At 33.5% G+C, this 19,594-nt stretch overlaps 1 protein-coding gene across 1 annotated transcript in view; it reads left to right on the forward strand.

Moving 5' to 3' along the window:
* The window catches only part of CUL3 (cullin 3), a 99,103-nt gene that overhangs the window by 25,008 nt on the left and 54,501 nt on the right, over positions 1 to 19,594 (forward strand). The window contains exon 2 of the mRNA XM_031957961.1: positions 6,254 to 6,451. Within this exon, the coding sequence (XP_031813821.1) occupies positions 6,254 to 6,451 (198 nt within the window). The remainder of the gene's footprint in view (positions 1 to 6,253; positions 6,452 to 19,594) is intronic.

Genomic DNA, 19,594 nt, shown 5'->3' on the forward strand with positions numbered 1-19,594 from the left:
GGCTAGTAACTTTGGGGGGGAAAAATACTTAGCATAAACAAATAATACAAATACAAATTAAGTAACTGAAGTATACTTCATGTTTATCAGAATGGCAAAGATGACAAAAAAAGAAAATGGTAATTGTTGAAAGTCCTGAGAGGACAAGGCTTCCTAATTTAATGAATTATTGATGGCACTGAAATTCATTTGAAAACACCTCCCCACCCCCCCAAAAAAAATCACTAACCCATCTGTAATACCTTTGAAACATTGTTACTTACTTTTATCTTGATAAAAGATCAAAGATAGAGGATAGGGAGTAACATGTACATAATATTTATAGCAGTATGCTTTTATTATTATAGCAAAAGAATTTTGTGTTTCCATGTAGCTAAACAAATTATATAATGAAGTAAGAAATAATCTTGAATTTGGCAAGATTTGTGTGAACTGATAACTAATGAAGTGAGAAGAACCAGAGGAGAATTTATGCAATGTTCATAAGTGTTATGAAATTGGGGGAGGAGAGAGGGTAAGGGAAACAATTTTTAAAGACTTAAGAGTTCTCAGCTATGCCCAGAGAAGGAACTCTGGGAGATGACTAAAAACCATTACATTGAATTCCCAATCCCTATATTTATGCCCACCTGCATTTTTGATTTCCTTCACAAGCTAATTGTACAATATTTCAGAGTCTGATTCTTTTTGTACAGCAAAATAACGTTTTGGTCATGTATACTTATTGTGTATCTAATTTATATTTTAACGTACTTAACATCTACTGGTCATCCTGCCATCTGGGGGAGGGGGTGGGGGGTAAGAGGGGAAAAAATTGGAACAAGAGGTTTGGCAATTGTTAATGCTGTAAAGTTACCCATGCATATATCCTGTAAATAAAAGGCTATTTAAAAAAAAAAAGACTTAAGAGTTCTGATTAATGCTTTGTCTGATCAGAGCTTCAAATGATGGATGATGGAACATGCATTGAACAACTTAAGGTACAAAATAAGACCAAGATCATATATTTTGTTTAAATTGATTTTTTTATTATAGCTTTTTATATACAAAGCCTATGCATGGGTAATTTTTAAACATTGACCCTTGCAAAAACTTGTTTCAACTTTTCCCCTCCTTCCACCCCCTCCCCTAGATGGCAGGTAGTCCCATTCATGTTAAAAAATATGTTAAATACAGTGTATACATATTTATACAGTTAGCTTGTTGCACAAGAAAGATCTGATTTAGAAAGAGGGTAAAAACCTGAGAAAACAAAAATGCAGGCAAACAATAACAGAGTGGAAATGTTATGTTGTGGTCATACTCATTTCCCAGTGTTCTTTATCTGGGTGTAGTTGGTTCTGTTCATTACAAATCAATTGGAACTGATTTGGATCTTCTCATTGTTGAAGAGAGCCACGTCCATCAGAATTGATCACCATATAGTAGTGTTGTTGAAGTGTAAAATGATCTCCTGACTCTGCTCATTTCACTCAGCATCAGTTCCTGTATAAAACTATATAGTTTTAGATCTGACTGATTTGTGAATTCATTTTGCTTGACTAGTTTTGTTACAATGTAGGGATTTTATTTTTTGAGGGGATAGTTGGGCAACTGGGGTGATATAGATGTAGGTGAAATATTTAAAAGTACATGAAAGAGAGCAGAAGGAAGTTCAGAAGGGGAAAGGAAAGCTGTATAGTGTTGGTACTGCAGTGTTAAATTTAATATATACTTAAAAAAACAAAAGGTATAATAGAAATTAATAGCTTCACAAACAGCCTTTTGTTCTTGTTTGTATATATTTCTGTTCGATATCTGTCAAGTTCTAAAAAGATAGTGTTCTGATCAGTCAGAAGAATCTTTATTTGAGCTCTGAGTCCTACTTTTATTAATTGACTTTAAGCTAATCAGTTTTTTAGGATATTATTTGAAATTATTTAACAAGGTTGCTATGGAGAAAACTTGTCAAAGAGGTTTTTATTAATATATAGATTTTTATATCACCTACATTTCCCTTTTCATTTCTCCAGGAAAACAAATTATATTATTTATTTTAAGCAAGAAGGAAAAAAAAACTCAATAAAAGTTATAGACACATTTAAAAAACTTACCATATAGGTGTACTGTGATGACTTCTTTCATTTACTTGTGTGTATGTGTTTATTTGTATGTATACACAAGTGTACATATATTCAGACATAATTTTCTAGGATCCTGCTTCCTTCTTTTGCAATATTTCATTCAAGGCTTTCTAGTCATCATGTTCTTTGTTTCCTTATGGCTCAGTAGTAGTCATTGCATTCATGTACCCATAATTTCTTTAGCCAGCTCCTTAATCAGTGGGCTTCTACTTGATTTGCAGTTCATAGCTACCACCAAAAAACACCACCATAAATATTTTGGCATATGTGGCCTTTTTTTGAGGGAGAGGGGTAATGATGGTATCACTAAACTCCTTTTACCTAGTAGTGTTCAGAGGTCATGGACATTTGAATCATTTTATTTGCATAATAATAATAATAGATTAAATAAATAAATAAATAAAATGATTCAAGTGTCCATTTGCATAATTCTACATAATAGCTAATAACTTACATGGTAAACCTTAAGGTATAGTGTTTGTTAAAGTTATAGAACAAGAAGCAATAAATATGAAGATTCAGTTACAATTTAATTGATTTCCTGAATAATACTTGATATTTGAACTGTTTTTAGGCATTAATAGGGACTTTTTTTGGGGGAGAGGGTAATTAACAGAAAGCAATAGGTTAAGTAAATGTCTATTGGGCATAATTAAAGGAATTTATGATACATAAATATATATTATTCTTTCCAAATATAAAGAATTAAGAAAGATTAAGGAGACAAGTTTTTTTTTAATGGTATTATTTTTCCAAATACATGCAAGGATGGTTTTCAACATTCATCTTTGCAAAACCTTGTGTTCCAAATTTTTCTTCCTCTCTTATCCCCCAACCCCTCAAGACAGCGAGCAATCTGATATAGATTAAACATATGCAATTTTGCTAAAATAATTGAGAAGACACGTTTTTAATTTTTTTTCTTAAAGCTTAATTTCAAAACATGCATAGATAATTTTCAGCATTTACCCCTCCAAAAACTTGTGTTCCAAATTTTTTCTCCCTTCCCCCATCCCCTTACCTAAACAGTGAGTAATCCAATTATGTTAAATATGTGCAGTTCTTCTCTACATATTTCCACCATTATGCTGCACAAGAAAAATCAGATCAAAAAGAGAAAAAGAGAAAGAAAACAAAAATCAGATAACAAAAAAGTGAAAATACTATGTTTCGATTGTTATCCTGTCCCCACCCATATGGTTCTCTCTCGGTGCAGATGGCTCTCTTCATCGACAATTATTAGAACTGGTCTGAATCATCTCATTGTTAAAAAGAGCCAAGTCCATCAGAATTGATCATCCTATAATCTAGCTGTTGCTATGTACAGTGTTCAAGGAGACAAGTATTTGAGCATATTGTACATATTATGACTGTAATAACACATGGAAATATTAAAAAGCAGGTGATCTCAGATAAAGGCAATTGACAATTATTGGTTCCACAGAAACTGACATTGAAGCTCTGTCAAATACAGTCACTGTGTCAGTTGGTTTTGCTTATGTTTTCTTTGAGATGAAAGGGTATTATTGAAGGGAAAGTTGCTTTTGGAAAATAACTTTAATGTAAAAAATACAAGACAACAATAAAACTTTTTAAATGAAGAAAGCAGGATGTATATTAATATAAAAATAAGATTGTTGAGACTTCTTTACAGAGCAGATAAAGTAGCTTTGAAGGGTTTTTTTGTTTTATTTTTTGAGGGGCAGGCATAGTGATATTCAGGAATCGGTGATCGAGATAAGTGACATTCTTCAGAGTTGTATTTCATAAAAGGTAGAGGAAGTGTGAGAATGTGTATATGTCTGTGTTATATAGGTATAAATGTGTAATATTTGAGAATTATTTCCTTAGGGGTGATAATTGAAACCATGTGAGTAGATGAGATCACCATAGAGAGACAGCCAAGAACAGCCTTTGGGAGACACCCATGATTAAAGAAGATGAGATATCAGCAAAAGATGCCTTTTTTAAATAAGGCATTTGTAGATATATGTTTCTTTGTGTGAGTAGATTCTTTTCAGATTTACTTGATTAAAATTGTTATGGTCAAGGTAAAATCGAAGGTTAACATTTGTGGAGACAAGTTGTTGGCCCAGTGGATAGAGCACTGGCCTTGAAATCAGAAGGACCTAAATTCAAATACTGCCCCTGAACTAGTTGTGTGATTCTGGGCAAGTTTCATTTATCATGTTTGATTCACTTTCCTCATCTGTAAAGTAGAGATAATAATTGTACTTATTTCTCCAGGGCTGTTGGGAGGATCAAATAGAATGGTAATTGTAAAGTGCTTTAGCTGTGATAGCTAAGTGATTAGCTGTCATTATTATTATTAGGTTATGAAGATCTGTGTATGTCAAGTAATTAGTCAATAAATATTAAATGCTTTCTAAAAGAATATTTTGCATTTGATCCTGGAGGCAAAAAGGAGCTGGTGAGTGACATGATCAGAAATATATTTTAGGAAAATCACTTAAAATGGATGAATGGAGAATGGATAGGAGTAGGGAGAGACTTGAAGCAGGAAGACCCACTGGGAGATAATTGCAGTAAATCAGATGTGAGATGATGACTAATGGGGGCAGTGTGAAGAGGAAAGGGGGCTTATTTGAGAGATGTTGCAAAGGTGAAGTCAACAAATATTGATAATGTAAATAATTATGCCAAATTTCTGGTTCTCAGTTTAAACGAATTATGAAAATCTATAAAGTTTTCTTTTTCCTTTTGAATTTTTATAGAATTAAATTTAAATAAACTTGAGAGGGGTGTTATAAAAGTGTTCTTTATCCCTTGATTGTTATTCTTACCTACATAATATATTTTTCAATGTTAAAGAGCTTTCTTTTAACAAAAGCAAAGTCTAATACTAGGAAAGACTGTTGAATTATATATCTGGTGAAGTCATTGAATTATAGTACTCAGCTTGGCCAAGCAATGCAATGCATATTGATTGGCTTGAAGTTCTTCCTGAATCCAGGCAGGTTCTCTATTCACTAGGCCTCCTAGCTATCACAAGCTAATATCCTCCTACTTTTCTCTCAGCCACAGACTCATCAGTTCAGTGACTGTCTTTTTAGCTGTTCCACAAACTGGCTCCAGGCATTTTTTCTTTCTCCCATTGCTAGAACACTCCCTGACTTTCTTTAAATCCCAACTCTCATGAATCATCCAATTCTTCATTCTAGGGTCTTCCCTCTCTCGGTTATTTTCTATTTATCCTGGATATAGCTCTGTTGGTGTGGGTGTGTGTGTGTGTGTGCGCGCGCGCATGGGTGGGTGAGCATGTACATGTTGTTGTGCATGTACCACCCCATTAGATTGAAAGCTCCTTAAAGGCAAGAAGTGTCTTTGGCTCTTTTTATATCACTTAGCTCTTTAGTACAGTGCCTAACACACAATTGTTCTTTCTTCATTTTTTGAAGAGGATCAGTGACATCACAAGGTGATATTTTGACTTGCATGTGAATGGGATTTAAGTGAGGCAGAGTTGCAGTCTTCAGCATCTCTCTCTTTCTCTTCCTGAGTCATCAAAGCCCAGTAGTGAGAGAGAAGTCAGAACAATTGGTGGAAAGTCCAGGATGCAGTGGATGACCTTGGTATCTTCCATATATGACCAAGCTCTAAGCACTCCATAGCACCCATGTCAGCTGATTTTTATTTCAACTGTAACAAATGGGCTTATCAGCCCATTTTGCTCTCAGGGATGCTTTCACATGCTTGGTGTTGGTATCACCCAATGGCTTTACAGCCCATCAGTTATTCTTAATCTGGTTAAGCCCATCTGCTGAAACAATTTATGGAGGTGTGACTAGTGTACTACAGCTTCTTGGAGCCACAGGTGAGAGTGGGTGGGTGAGGTGGGCACCAAATGTGGATGAACAGCACTCAAAAGGACTCAGCAAGTCCTCACACCAGAGTTACTTAATCCTCCCTGAATATCCTATATACCCCTAGGATGTAGTAGATGTTTACTAAATAAATAAATGCTTAATGATTGGGTTATTCCTGACTAGTCATTTTTAGCTAATTTTGTTCTGTAAGAACATATGTATTTCTGTATTTCACAATACTGTGACTATGATTCAAATGAAACTAATTCCTTTTCTTTATATCTTTTTTCTTGGATATTACAGATGACCATGGATGAAAAATATGTAAACAGCATTTGGGATCTTCTGAAAAATGCAATCCAAGAGATCCAGCGTAAGAATAACAGTGGTCTTAGTTTTGAGGAGCTGTATAGAAATGCATATACTATGGTTTTGCATAAACATGGAGAAAAGCTCTACACTGGACTAAGGGAAGTTGTTACTGAGCACCTCATAAATAAGGTATCTATAACTTTTTAAAGACTTGATTTTTTTTTTTTAATATTAAAGCTTTTCATTTTTCAAAACATGCATGGAAAATTCTTTAACATTAGCCTTTGCAAAACCCTGTGTTTCAATCCCCCCCCACACCAAGTAGTCTAACATGGTAGAAATATGTTAAATCCAATATATTTGTACATATTTATACAATTATTGTGCTGCACAAGAAAAAAAGAAAAGCAAAATAGAATGCAAGCAGATAACAACAAAAAGGCAAACTGTTTTCCTCCTTTAGAAATTTGTTTTCATTGTATACTGATAGTCTATGGAAAGTTTTTACTTACTGTGGAACTTCATTAATTCAGTGCCTATTTATTTGTAATTAGCAATCTTTTTGATGTTAATTGTGATATTTGTATTATCTTTGTAGAAGGGGTTTGCTAAGCAATGTAAAAGTATAAAGAGTAAAAGGGATTATGCTTACTTGAGAGAATAACGTTTTCAAGTACCTTAGAAGTGATTGTTTACTAAACTGGCTGTCTGATACTTCTAGATTAGAGCACTAAAAGGTTAAGTGATGTCTTACCCAAGTCACACAGTCATGATATATGTACCCAATGATTTTCTGGCTTTGAGGCTAAGTGCTGTCCTTTAGGATTAACCTTCCTTACCCCTTCTCTCCCCCCCCTTCTAAAGGAGGAAAACAGTTTGCCTTTTTGTTGTTATCTGCTTGCAAAAAAAAAAAAAAGAAGAAAGAACAACAAAGAATGATTGTAATTCGGGATTAAGATGTGTGTTCCAATAAATAAGTGCAATATAGTTTGAGTGAAAAGAAAGCAATAGTAGCTAAGTGGTAAGGTGCCATTAGAAAGATTTTCCAAGAGGAGCTTTATAACACCTAAACTGGGTCTTAAAAGGAAGAGAAAGATTTATGCTTGGCACACAAAGCAAAGGTTATCAATAGATAAATTAGAAAACAGCCATCATTTATTTTGAAAGCATAGCCCTAAACTGTAATATTTAGGGATTGAATTGGACATTTTCTGAAGACCTGTTTTCTAGTATAAGAGACCCTATTCTCTGCACACTGGATGTGATATAAAAATTACCAAGAAATGTAAAGAAGTACTGTGGCCTCGGAGAAGGACAGTAGCATAGACTTTGGTTTAACTTCTGCATCCAATATTTACTTAGCCTCTCTGTGTCTTCATTTATAAAATGGGCCCATCATTTTCATTACCAACCTCAAAGGATTCTTTTTTTTTTTTCCTGTTCTTTTTTTTTTTAATTATAGCTTTTTATTTACAAATATAAGCATAGGTAATTCCCCAGCATTGACAGTTGCAAATCCCCTGCCTCCTCCCACCCCTCCCCCGGACGGCAGGCTGACCAACAAATGCCAAATATGTCAAAGTATAAGTCAAATACAACATATGCATACATATCCAAACAGTTATTTTGCTGTATAAAAAAAGAGTCGGACTTTGAAATAGTGTACAATTAGTCTATGAAGGAAATCAAAAATGCAGGCAGACAAAAATAGAGGGATTGGGAATTCTATAGTGGTTCATGGACATCTCTCAGAGTTCTTTCCCTGGGTGTAGCTGGCTCAATTCATTATTGCTCTATTGGAACTGATTTGGTTCATCTCATTGTTGAAAAAGGCATGTCCATCAGAATTGATTGAAGGATTCTTGTAAAGAAAGTGCTTTATAAACCCTGACAGATTATATGTATATTTATTGTCATTGTTATAAATGGCTTATCTATTTGATTTCGAGAAGTAAAACAATGTGGTTTCTGAATCCAAATTTAGAAAAAGAGACCACAATGTAATTTTAACTTTTCCTTGGAAATTGTTTGTCAGCCATTCCAGGTTACATGGAGACATTTCAGTGCAGTGTCTGCTATTTGGAAAAGAGGATGCAGTCCTAGATTTATAGGTTCTTCATGATATGATTTTTAGAACTTGGGCAGCATGGAGAAAAGCCTCCTTTATGGACCTTATACTGGGTTAGAAACCAAGTTTGCAGTTCTGATTCACTGCTTGCTAGGGAGTTTGCTGGTTTTGATTTGGGGAGCCTCAATGCTTGAGAGAATTGGGCTAATGTCTCTGCAGTTATTTTCCTTTAATTGGACATTGATAGAAATGACTGTCGGGTCAATAACTTTCATAAGTTAGCTATAAGGTAGGCACCATTGTCAGGGATACAAAAAAATATAAGACTCCAAGCCTGCTTTCTAGAGCAAAGCTTCTTACACTGTAGTTCATGACACATGTGGGAATTGCCTAAAAAATTGGTCAAAGCAGCAACCAAAAATTAATTGAAAATCAAACACATAATGAATCTAGGTGGCAGCATTTGCCTTTGTTGTATTATGTAATTTCAATGTAGCCTTGGCTCTGAACACACAACATGACTACTTTACATATCGCATCCATGAATGCTACCAGAAACACCTTGGCTCAGGTTTAGGTTGCATGATAATTTCTTGGGTGAAGAGGGGTCGTCAGTGGAAAAAGTTTAAGAAGTTGTTTTAGAGCATACTGAAATATGAATATTATTTTTAAAATTTTTAATAATTATAACTTTTATTGACAGAACCCATGCCACGGTGATTTTTTACATTATCCCTTGTACTCACTTCTCTTCCGACTTTTCCCCTCCCTCTCTCCACTCCCTCCCCCAGATGGCAAGCAGTCCTATACATGTATAGGACAAAGTCAGAACAGAAGTGAGTGTGAGGGATAATGTTGTAAAAAATTACCCTGGCATGGGTTTTATCAATAAAAAAGTTATTTAATTTAAAAAAATATATAAATAAATATGTCACAGTATATCCTAGATCTAGTCTATGTGTGCAGAACTAAACAGTTCTCTTGTTGCACGGGAAGAATTGGATTCAGAGGGTAAAAATAACCTGGAAAGAAAAACCAAAATGCAACAGTTTACATTCATTTCCCAGTGTTCTTTCTTTGGGTGTAGCTGCTTCTGTCCATCATTGATCAATTGAAACTGAGTTAGATCTTCTCTTTGTCAAAGAAATCCACTTCCATCAGAATACATTCTCATACAGTATCGTTGTTAAAGTATATAATGATCTTTCTTGGTTCTGCTCATTTCACTTAGCATCAGTTCATGTAAGTCTCCAGGCCTCTCTGTATTCATCCTGCTGGTCATTTCTTACCGAATAATAATATTCCATAACATTCATATACCACAATTTACCCAACCATTCTCCAATTGATGGGCATCCACTCATTTTCCAGTTTCTAGTCACTACAAACAGGGCTGCCACAAATATTTTGGCACATACAGGTCCCTTTCCCTTCTTTAGTATCTCCTTGGGGTATAAGCCCAGTAGTAGCAGTATTGGGTCAAAGGTTATGCACAGTTGGATAACTTTTTGGGCATAATTCCAGATTATTCTCCAGAATGGTTGGATTCGTTCACAACTCCACCAACAATGCATCAATGTCCCAGTTTTCCCTCATGCCCTCCAACATGAAATATGAATATTAATGATAACTAGCATTTATATACTGCTTTAAGGTTTACATTTGAACCTCACTGATCCTGTGAGATGGGTGCTTTTATAATTGCTATTTTACAGACGAGAAAACTGTGAGACTAAGAGTGACTTGAGTAGGCTTATATAATGCCAACAGCAGATTTGAATGCTGACCTTTTGATTTTAAGTCTAGCTTTCTATCTACTTTGCCAACTAAGCATATTAAAAGTCAAGTGGTAATTCCAGGCAATATTTAGAGTACTAAATGGGCAGTACCAATGATGCTATAGTAATCCTTAGAAAAGAGAAAGATTGATAGGAAGTCAACTGTCTCACATTTTGTCGTTCAGTTACATTCAACTCTTTGTAACCTCATTTGGGGTTTTATTAACCAAGCTACTGGAGTGGCTTGCCATTGCCTTCTTTGGCTCATTTAACAGATGAGGGAACTGAAGCAGACACATTTAAGTGACTTGCCCAGGGTAACTGAGGCCAGATTGGAATTTCTGAAGAGGAGTCTGCCCGACTCAGGCCCATCCCTGCTCTGTTCACTATGCCATCTACTACCTATGACTTCCCTTCTCCGTTCCTTTTTACCTCTTGTCTCCTCTGGTCTCCTTCCTCAACTGCACCAGCTTCCCTGGTTACCTTTAAGACTCAGCAGAAATCCCATCTATTCTTTATCTCATTCTTCTGATTTTTCTACCCTTTATTTCAGTTTTGACTTGAAAACAGCCCTGGTGGAGTCACTATTATTATTTATTATTATTTTTAAATAATAGCTTTTTATTTTCAAAATATATGCAAAGATAGTTTTCAACATTCATCTTCTTAACCCTGTGTTCTCCCTTCTTTCCGTTTACTCACTCTAGACAGCGAGTAATCCAATATATATTAAACATGTACAATTCTTCTACATATTTCCACACTTGTCATGCAGCACAAGAAAAATCAGATGAAAAAAGAAATTAAGCAAAGGAAAAAGGTAATAATATTTTGTTATGATTCACATTAAGTCTCCACAATCCTCTATCTGGATGCAGATGACTCTCTCCATTGGAGAAATCCATTGGAGTTTGCCTGAGTCAACCTCATTGTTGAAAAGAGCCATGTCTATCAGAATTGACTCTCTGTGAACTGATTGGGAACAGCAGTTCATTTTGTGGTTTGGTTTCACTATGGGTTTCATGATTGAGTTTGCCAGGTTATTTTGAGGTCTGTATATATAGTATGGAAATTTGTTGTATGTTAATCATTTAAAGAATATAAATTTCTGGCACATAATTCTAATAACCACATCATATTTTGCAAGGTACTTAGCATGTGCCAAATTTTTGTGAGAGGCACCCTTGAATTCAAGAACACTATGGTTCAAGTTTTACCCTGTGATACATACTAGCTGTACTGTCCTAGAAAAGCCACTTAACCTTAATTTCTTAGTACTTCAGAAACTCTCTAAGGCGGTAAGTTGTAGAGAAATGGTCAACATATATTGTTAGCTTTAGTTTGCTCACTTTTGAATTCCATATATCAATGAATTCATGCAGTTTTTTTTATCATTTCTGATGTTATGTTGGGAATAGTAGGAGATAGATTTCAAAGATTGGAGTTAGATTGTGGAAGATAGTGAATACCAATCTAAGGATTATGAATTTCATCCTATTACAAATTGAGATTTTTACATGAAGAATTTAAACTCATTTTACTAATATAAATACTCACAGACAGAAACTACTAGAAAAACTAGAAAACAATCTAGCCAAGATTAGATATAAACCAACATCTTAAGCTGTATACCTATACAAAGTTATTAAGGAAGAAAGAACTTCAACATTGTGGATTGGGGAAGAGTTCAGAAAACATGATTTTGTTTGCATAAAATTAAAAAAAAAACTTGAACAAGAGAAACCAGTGCAGCTAAAAACTAGAAGAGATGGATAATTGGGGGGGAAAAATCTTTTCAGTAAGTTTCTCACATAAAGTTCTTCTATCTAAGAAATATGAGGAACTTATTCAAATTTATAAGAATAACAAAAATTTTTAATAAGTTGGCAGAGGACATGATAAGACAGTTCTCAGGGAAGAAATTCAGGGTCCTCTGAGCATGTGAAAAAATTTTCCAGATCACTAATAATTAAAGAAAGGCAAATTAAAGTGTAAGATTCTACTTTATATGCTCAACTGACATTGTTATAAAGAACTATAGGAGATATAACAAGTTTTGAATTTTGAATTACACTCAATACTCAAAATGACGCTAAACTGCATACTTTTTGACTCACTAATCCCATTTAGTATTTACTGCATGTACCCCAGCCAGATCAAAGGAGAAAAAAGGATCTTTTGGGACAGTAATTTATAATAGCTATTTTTGTTGTAGCAAAGAACTAGAAACAAAGGAGATAGCTATCCATTGGGAAATGGCTAAACAAATTATAGCATATCAATTTATTAAAATATTACTGTGCCATAAGAAATGATGAAAGAAATGGTTTCAGAGAAACCTGAGAAGACTTAATTGAACAAAATGATGTGATCAGAACTAGAATGGTGCATACACTAACAACATTTCATTTTTTTGAATGTTTTATTTTTTTCCCAATTACATGTAAAAACAACTTTGAAAAGAATTATTTTTCTAGATTTTTGAGTTCCAAATTTTCTCTCTTGTTGAGACAATAAACAATTTGACATAGTTATACACGTAACAACAGCATCTTAAAGAAAACAACATTGAAAGATTAAGAACCCTGAACAATTCAATCATTTATAAAAAGGTCTTCCTTGTTCTGACAGCAGATCATGGGACTCAAAGGTGCAGAATGAAATATACATTGTCGGACATAGTCAAAATTTGTTTTGCTTGATACTACGTATTTTTTAAGTTTTTTTTTTTTTTTTTTTTTGATGTGGGTAAGTGAAAGAGAGGGAGAGGCTAGAGATAGGGTAGCACATTCCCTCTCTAAAAGACATAATCTGTAAAGAAAAGAAAGTAATTGAGCTTTTTTTTTTTAATAAATGCATAGAGTGAGTAGAGTAGAATGCCAGAAAGAATTGGAGACAAGTAGAGCAGCTTTGAAGACTGTACGTCAAATTTTAGAAAAGTAAGTTGTATATATTTGGGACTTCTAGTTTCATGTACAGTCCTTTCTGAGCTATTGTATATATGGAAATGCCTTCCTCTTATCTCATATTGAAAGTCAGAATTTTTTTAAAATAGTGCAGCTGCTGACAATTGGAAGTTTTTTTGTTTTTGCTTTAACAAAAGATGATGATGGCAAAAAATATAGTATTTTAGAAATACACTACTGCCAGTGTAATATAGCATAATTTTGAATGTGTAGAAAGTTGAGAGATAGACCTCTTAAACTACGTTAATTTTAATACTCAAAAGGAGATTTTTAAAACTGAGAGGTGTCATCATTAAAAATGATGATCTAGTGTAAAATTCTTTCTCCTATCTCCATCTGAAGAAATTAATTGTGCTTTATATGGTGATAAAATATTCAAATGAAACTGTTAGGAGGTAATTGGTGGTTTGGGAATAGAATTGGAAAGAAAAGTCTTAGATTTGGCATCTCTTTGCAAGAAATCATTGGTGAGTGAGTGTGTGTGTGTGTGTGTGTGTGTGTGTGTATGTATGTATGTATTTTGGACCATGATTCAGTTGGTCAGAATCCATACTTGGGAATGATTGGGAAGAAAGTTATTTTCCATTAAGAATTTTGATTATGAAAAAGAATTGCCTAAGTAGATGGGACAACAAATTCAAAGGCTTTTCAAGTATGGTGAACCCCACCCCATCTTTTATTTTCTAATAGTTTTTATATTTTAAAGTTTTGAATCACTTGATTTTTGTCACCTTCATTTCCAAATATATTTTTCTTCTTTTCTTGTACCTAGTAAGCCATTTTTTAAAACAAAGAACAAAAAGAGACAATTTAGTAAGAGTCACCAACACATCAATTAAATTTCATAGTATATGCAATAATTTGACATCCTTCATTTTCATCTCTTTTCCAGGACCTAGCAAATCTAATAATTGCAAAGTTTTTAGTTTCATTTTTATTCATTTTTCATTGTATTATTTTAGTCATGTATATTATATCACTCCCAAGTCTTCCCCCTGCTTCTCTTAATTCTCCATATGAATTTGTTCTTGTGCCATCATAGTATTCCATTATGCTAGATTGTAAAGTACTGGAGGGCAAAGGCTATTTTTGTCTTGTATACAAAGAACTTCTTAATGCCTGAACTTAAGGGATGTTTAATAACTATTAGTTGAATTAATGAACATTTCCAGTTCTTTACTCCTGACAAAAAAGAGCTTTTATAAATATTTTGGGTCCTTATTCAAATCTTTAATCTTCTTGGGATACACACACACACACACACACACACATATATATATATATATATATATATATATATATAAATAAATAATTGATTATGATGTTAGAAAAGGCATCAGGCTTATATTAAAGTCAAGATATCTATATTGATATTTTCAGAGAAAGTCTAGAACTAGAGTTCTTAATTTAGGGTTTTTCAATTATAATTGGTTTCCTTCCCTCTGTTTTATTTTGTGCATTTAAAAATAATTTTTCTCATAGTGTTTAGACTGCTGGGGTGGGGGTCTATGTTATACACAAGGTAAAAAACTCCTAGAACATGTGTCTAATAAATGTGTGTTTTTTAAAATTGAATGGGATTTAGTTTTCGTGAATTACATATCTACTTATCCATTTGTTGCTTCTCAAAGAAGCTTCTTAAGGTAGCCAGCCATATTTGTTAATTTTAGGATGACAGTTTTATAATGTTGTATTTTAAAGTGTCACTATTGAAGATTCTGCATTTCAATTAGAGTATGCTTGGTTTTTTTAGCTTATTTTTATTGCTTTTGTTATATATACTTTTTGTTTATATATTCATTCTGAATCTCTCCCTTTCCCACCCAGTAATTCATATGCTTTAACAACGATGAAAAAAAGAAAGTGAAAGAACACAATACAGCAGAACCAACTCTTAAATCGGCCTGTCTGAAGTAGAACCTTTGGCTTTCCCCACTTTAAGGGAAGGGAGGGAAACTACAGATAATGTTCTCTAAAAGCACTTGGAGTACTTTTAGATTTAAAAAAATTTTTTTTTAATTTTAAAAATTTAAAAATTTTTAAACCTTTTTTTAAAAAGGTGCGCTTTTTTTTTTAAATGCTTATCCCCATATACTACAAAATATTTATAGCAGCACTTTTTGTAATAGCTAGGAATTGGAAATAGAGTAGATAGCCATCAATTGAGCAATGACTAAACAGATCGGTAAGAATATATGTAAGAAATTATGTAGGTGATGAATACAGAAAAGCATGGAAAGGTATATATACACTGGTGCAAACTGAAGTAAGTAGAACCAAGAAAACAAAACTATGTAATCATTTATCTGTTGTCTTTAAAGGGAATTACAGTTCTCTTTCAAAATTAACAGCAACTTCCACACATCCTCTTAAAGTGAATTCTTTTTTATATTTTGGGTGATAGCTAGTTTTTGAAACTCTTTTTAGTTTATGGGAGAGGATGGATTATGCAACTATGTGTCATTGTTTTTTCCCCTATGCTTATAAGAATTAAAGCATCTGTTTTATTACTTAATTTTATCATTGTGCATGCTGCTCTATATTTGACTGTGCCAATTATTTTGTGATGTTTACCAGTCTTTACTTTGATTAGATAAGCATTTATTACAGGTTTTGAGGGAGAAACATCATTTCACTTATCTGTATCTTTTTTTTAACCAGGCTAGCGAAAGGTCATTATGCAATGTGAAGATTGAGTAAAGTAAGTGATATTTAGCCTGAAAAAGAAAAAACTTCACAGGGCCTTCAGATTGAACTTGGCTCTGGATAGCAGCAATAGCAAGAGTAGAGGAAAATATAGATTTAGTATAAGGTAAATTTTTTTTGACAGAACTGTCCAAAAGAGGAAGCATTGGTTGTATTGTCTACTGCATGGGTACTTTTTTCAACATTGACTCTTGCAAAACCTTGTGTTCCAAATTTTCCTCTCTTTCCCCCTACTCCTTCCCGTAGATGACAGGTAGTCTACTACATGTTAAATATGTTAAATCCAATATATGCACAAATATTTATACAGTTATCTTGCTGCACAAGAAAAATTGGATCTAGAAAGAAGGAAAAAAAAAACCTGAGAAGGAAAACAAAAAATGCAAGCAAACAATAACAGAAAGAGTGAAAATGCTATGTTGTGATCCACACTCAGTTCCCATAGTCCTCTCTCTAGGTGCAGATGGCTCTCTTCATTACTGGACAATTGAAACTGGTTTGAATCAACTCATTGTTGAAAAGAGCCACGTCCATCAGAATTGATCATCATATAATATTGTTGTTGAAATATATAATGATTTAATGGTCCTGCTCATTTCACTTAGCATCAGTTCTTGTAAGTCTCTGCAGGCCTCTCTGAAATCATCCTGTTGGTCGTTTCTTTCTTTCTTTTTTTTTATTTAATAGCCTTTTATTTACAGGTTATATGTACGGGTAACTTTACAGCATTAACGATTGCCAAACTTCTTGTTGCAATTTTTCACCTCTTACCCCCCACCCCCTCCCCTAGATGGCAGGATGACCAGTACATGTTAAATATATTAACATATAAATTAGATACACAATAAGTATACATGACCAAACCGTTATTTTGCTGTATAAAAAGAATCAGACTCTGAAATATTGTACAATTAGCTTGTGAAGGAAATCAAAAATGCAGGCAGGAATAAATATAGGGATTGGGAATTCAATGTAATGGTTTTTAGTCATCTCCCAGAGTTCTTTCTCTGGGCATAGCTGGTTCAGTTCATTACTGCTCCATTGGAAATGATTTGGTTGATCTCCTTGCTGAGGATGGCCAGGTCCATCAGAACTGGTCATCATATGGTATTGTTGTTGAAGTATATAATGATCTCATGGTCCTGCTCATTTCACTTAGCATCAGTTCGTGTAAGTCTCTCCAGGCCTTTCTGAAATCATCCTGTTGGTCATTTCTTACAGAACAATAATATTCCATAACATTCATATACCATAATTTATTCAGCCATTCTCCAATTGATGGGCATCCATTCAGTTTTCAGTTTCTAGCCACTACAAAAAGGGCTGCCACAAACATTTTTGCACATGGTGTCCCTTTTTCTTCTTTAAGATCTCTTTGGGATATAAACCCAGTAGTAATACTGTTGGGCCAAAGGATATGCATAGTTTGATAACTTTTTGAGCATAGTTCCAAATTGCTCTCCAGAATGGTTGGATTCATTCACAATTCCAACAATGTATCAGTGTCCCAGTTTTCCCCACATCTCCTCCAACATTTGTCATTATCTTTTTCTGTCATCTTAGCCAATCTGAGAGGTGTGTAGTGGTATCTCAGACTTGTCTTAATTTTCATTTCTTTGGTCAATAGTGATTTGGAACACCTTTTCATATGATTAGAAATAGTTTCAATTTCTTCATCTGAAAATTGTCTATTCATGTACTTTGACTATTTATCAGTTGGAGAATGGCTTTGAATTTTTATAAATTTGAGTCAGTTCTCCATATAATTTGGAATGAGCCCTTTATCAGAACCTTTGAATATAAAAATGTTTTCCCAGTTTATTGCTTCCCTTCTAATCTTGTCTGCATTAGTTTTATTTGTACAAAAACTTTTTAACTTAATATAATCAAAATTATCTATTTTGTGATCAATGATGATCTTTGTTCTTCTTTGGTCACAAATTCCTTCCTCCTCCACAGGTCTGAGAGGTAAACTGTCCTATGTTTAATTTAATATCATTCTTTATGCCTAGATCATAATAAACCCATTTTGACTTAGTTTCTGCCACATTAGTTTCCAATTTTCTCAGCAGTTTTTGTCAAATAGTAAATTCTTATCTCAAAAGCTGGGGCTCTTGGGTTTGTCAAACACTGGATTGCTATAGTCATCGACTATTTTGTCCCTATTCCACTGGTCAATTAGTTTGTTTCTTAGCCAGCACTAAATGGTTTTGATGACCGCTGCTTTATGATACAGTTTTAGATCTAATACAGTTAGGCCACCTTCATTTGCTTTTTTTTCTTCATTAATTCCCTTGAAATTCTTGATACTTTGTTCTTCCAGATGACTTTTGTTGTTATTTTTTCTAGGTCAGTAAAATAATTTCTTGGTAGTTTGATTGGTATAGCACTAAATAAATAGATTAGTTTAGGTAGTATTGTCATCCAGGAGCATTTGATATTTTTCCAATTATTTAGATCTGACTGTGTGGAAAGTGTTTTGTAGTTTTGCTTTGACTTTCTCCCTTGGCAGACAGATTCCCAAATATTTTATACTTATGGGCAGTTATTTTAAATGGAATTCTCTTTGTATCTCTTGTTGCTGGATTTTGTTAGTGATGTATAAAAATGCTGATGATTTATGTGTATTTATTTTGTATTCTTCAATTTTGCTAAAGTTGTGGATTATTTCTAATAGCTTTTTAGTTGATTCTCTGGGGTTATCTAAGTATTTACTGTAGATTTTCTAGCAAAGTGTGTGTAATTATTTTTTAGAAATGTAGTAGATGAGATTATGTTCAGAAATGGGTTAGACTAGATATGCTCTAAAATCCCTTCTAATACTAATTTATTATTCAATGTGTATATGTGCGCATGCATGCTACATTTGTCTATGCATCTCTGAAGTATTTTCAATGATTAGCAATTGTGGTTCCTTCACCAGATTGGGATTGTTAACTCTTAGTCTTTTGGAAGGTTTTTTTTGTTTTTCTTGGTACACTGAAGAATAAGTGTAGATGAGCTGAAAATTTTAGGAAGAAAGTGATTCAGGGGAAACTATATATATATTGTGACATACTGTCACATTATAAGCAATTTTAATTAAAAAAAAACTTTTATAAAATGCCAAACATTGTGCTTTCTTTTCTTTTTTTTAAAGCACGACATAGCTAGCATCAAACATGACAAAAATTGGTAACATTTTAACTTGTTTTTGATGGGAAGGTTAATTACAGAATCAGCTGTTAATCTAATAGACCATCAAGTACTGAGAGCTCAGATGAAAATTTGTAAAATGCAAGAAAAAAAAGATAGACATTTTTCTTTATTTTCAAAATACATGCAAAGATAGTTTTCAACATTGCATCCTTGTAAAACTTTTAGTGTTCTAAATTCTTCTCCCTTTTTTTCCTCCATCTCCCTCCCTTAGAGACAGCATTTAATTCAACATAGGTTAAACATGTGCAATTTTTCTAAACATATTTCCATATTTATCATGCTGTACAAGAAAAATGAGATGAAAACAAGGAGAAGGGAAGATAAAAGAAAAGGAAGCAAATAATAGAAAAGATAAACATATTGTGTTTTTATGCGCATTCAGTCCCAACAGTATTCTTTATGGATGTAGATGGCTCTCTCTATCACAAATCCGTTGGAACTGACCTGAATCAACTCGATTTTTTTTTTTTTTAATTGTTGCTGGTTTTATTTTTGTAGTTGAAATTTTAACTTAGTTTCTTTATTAGATGTGATCTTTTTTTTTTTTTTTTTTTTTGAAGTCTTATTTTCAAAACACATGCATAGTTTTCAACATTTACCCTTATAAAACCTTGGG

Source organism: Sarcophilus harrisii, chromosome 3, assembly GCF_902635505.1.
Source record: "Sarcophilus harrisii chromosome 3, mSarHar1.11, whole genome shotgun sequence".
NCBI classification, from domain to species: domain Eukaryota; kingdom Metazoa; phylum Chordata; class Mammalia; order Dasyuromorphia; family Dasyuridae; genus Sarcophilus; species Sarcophilus harrisii.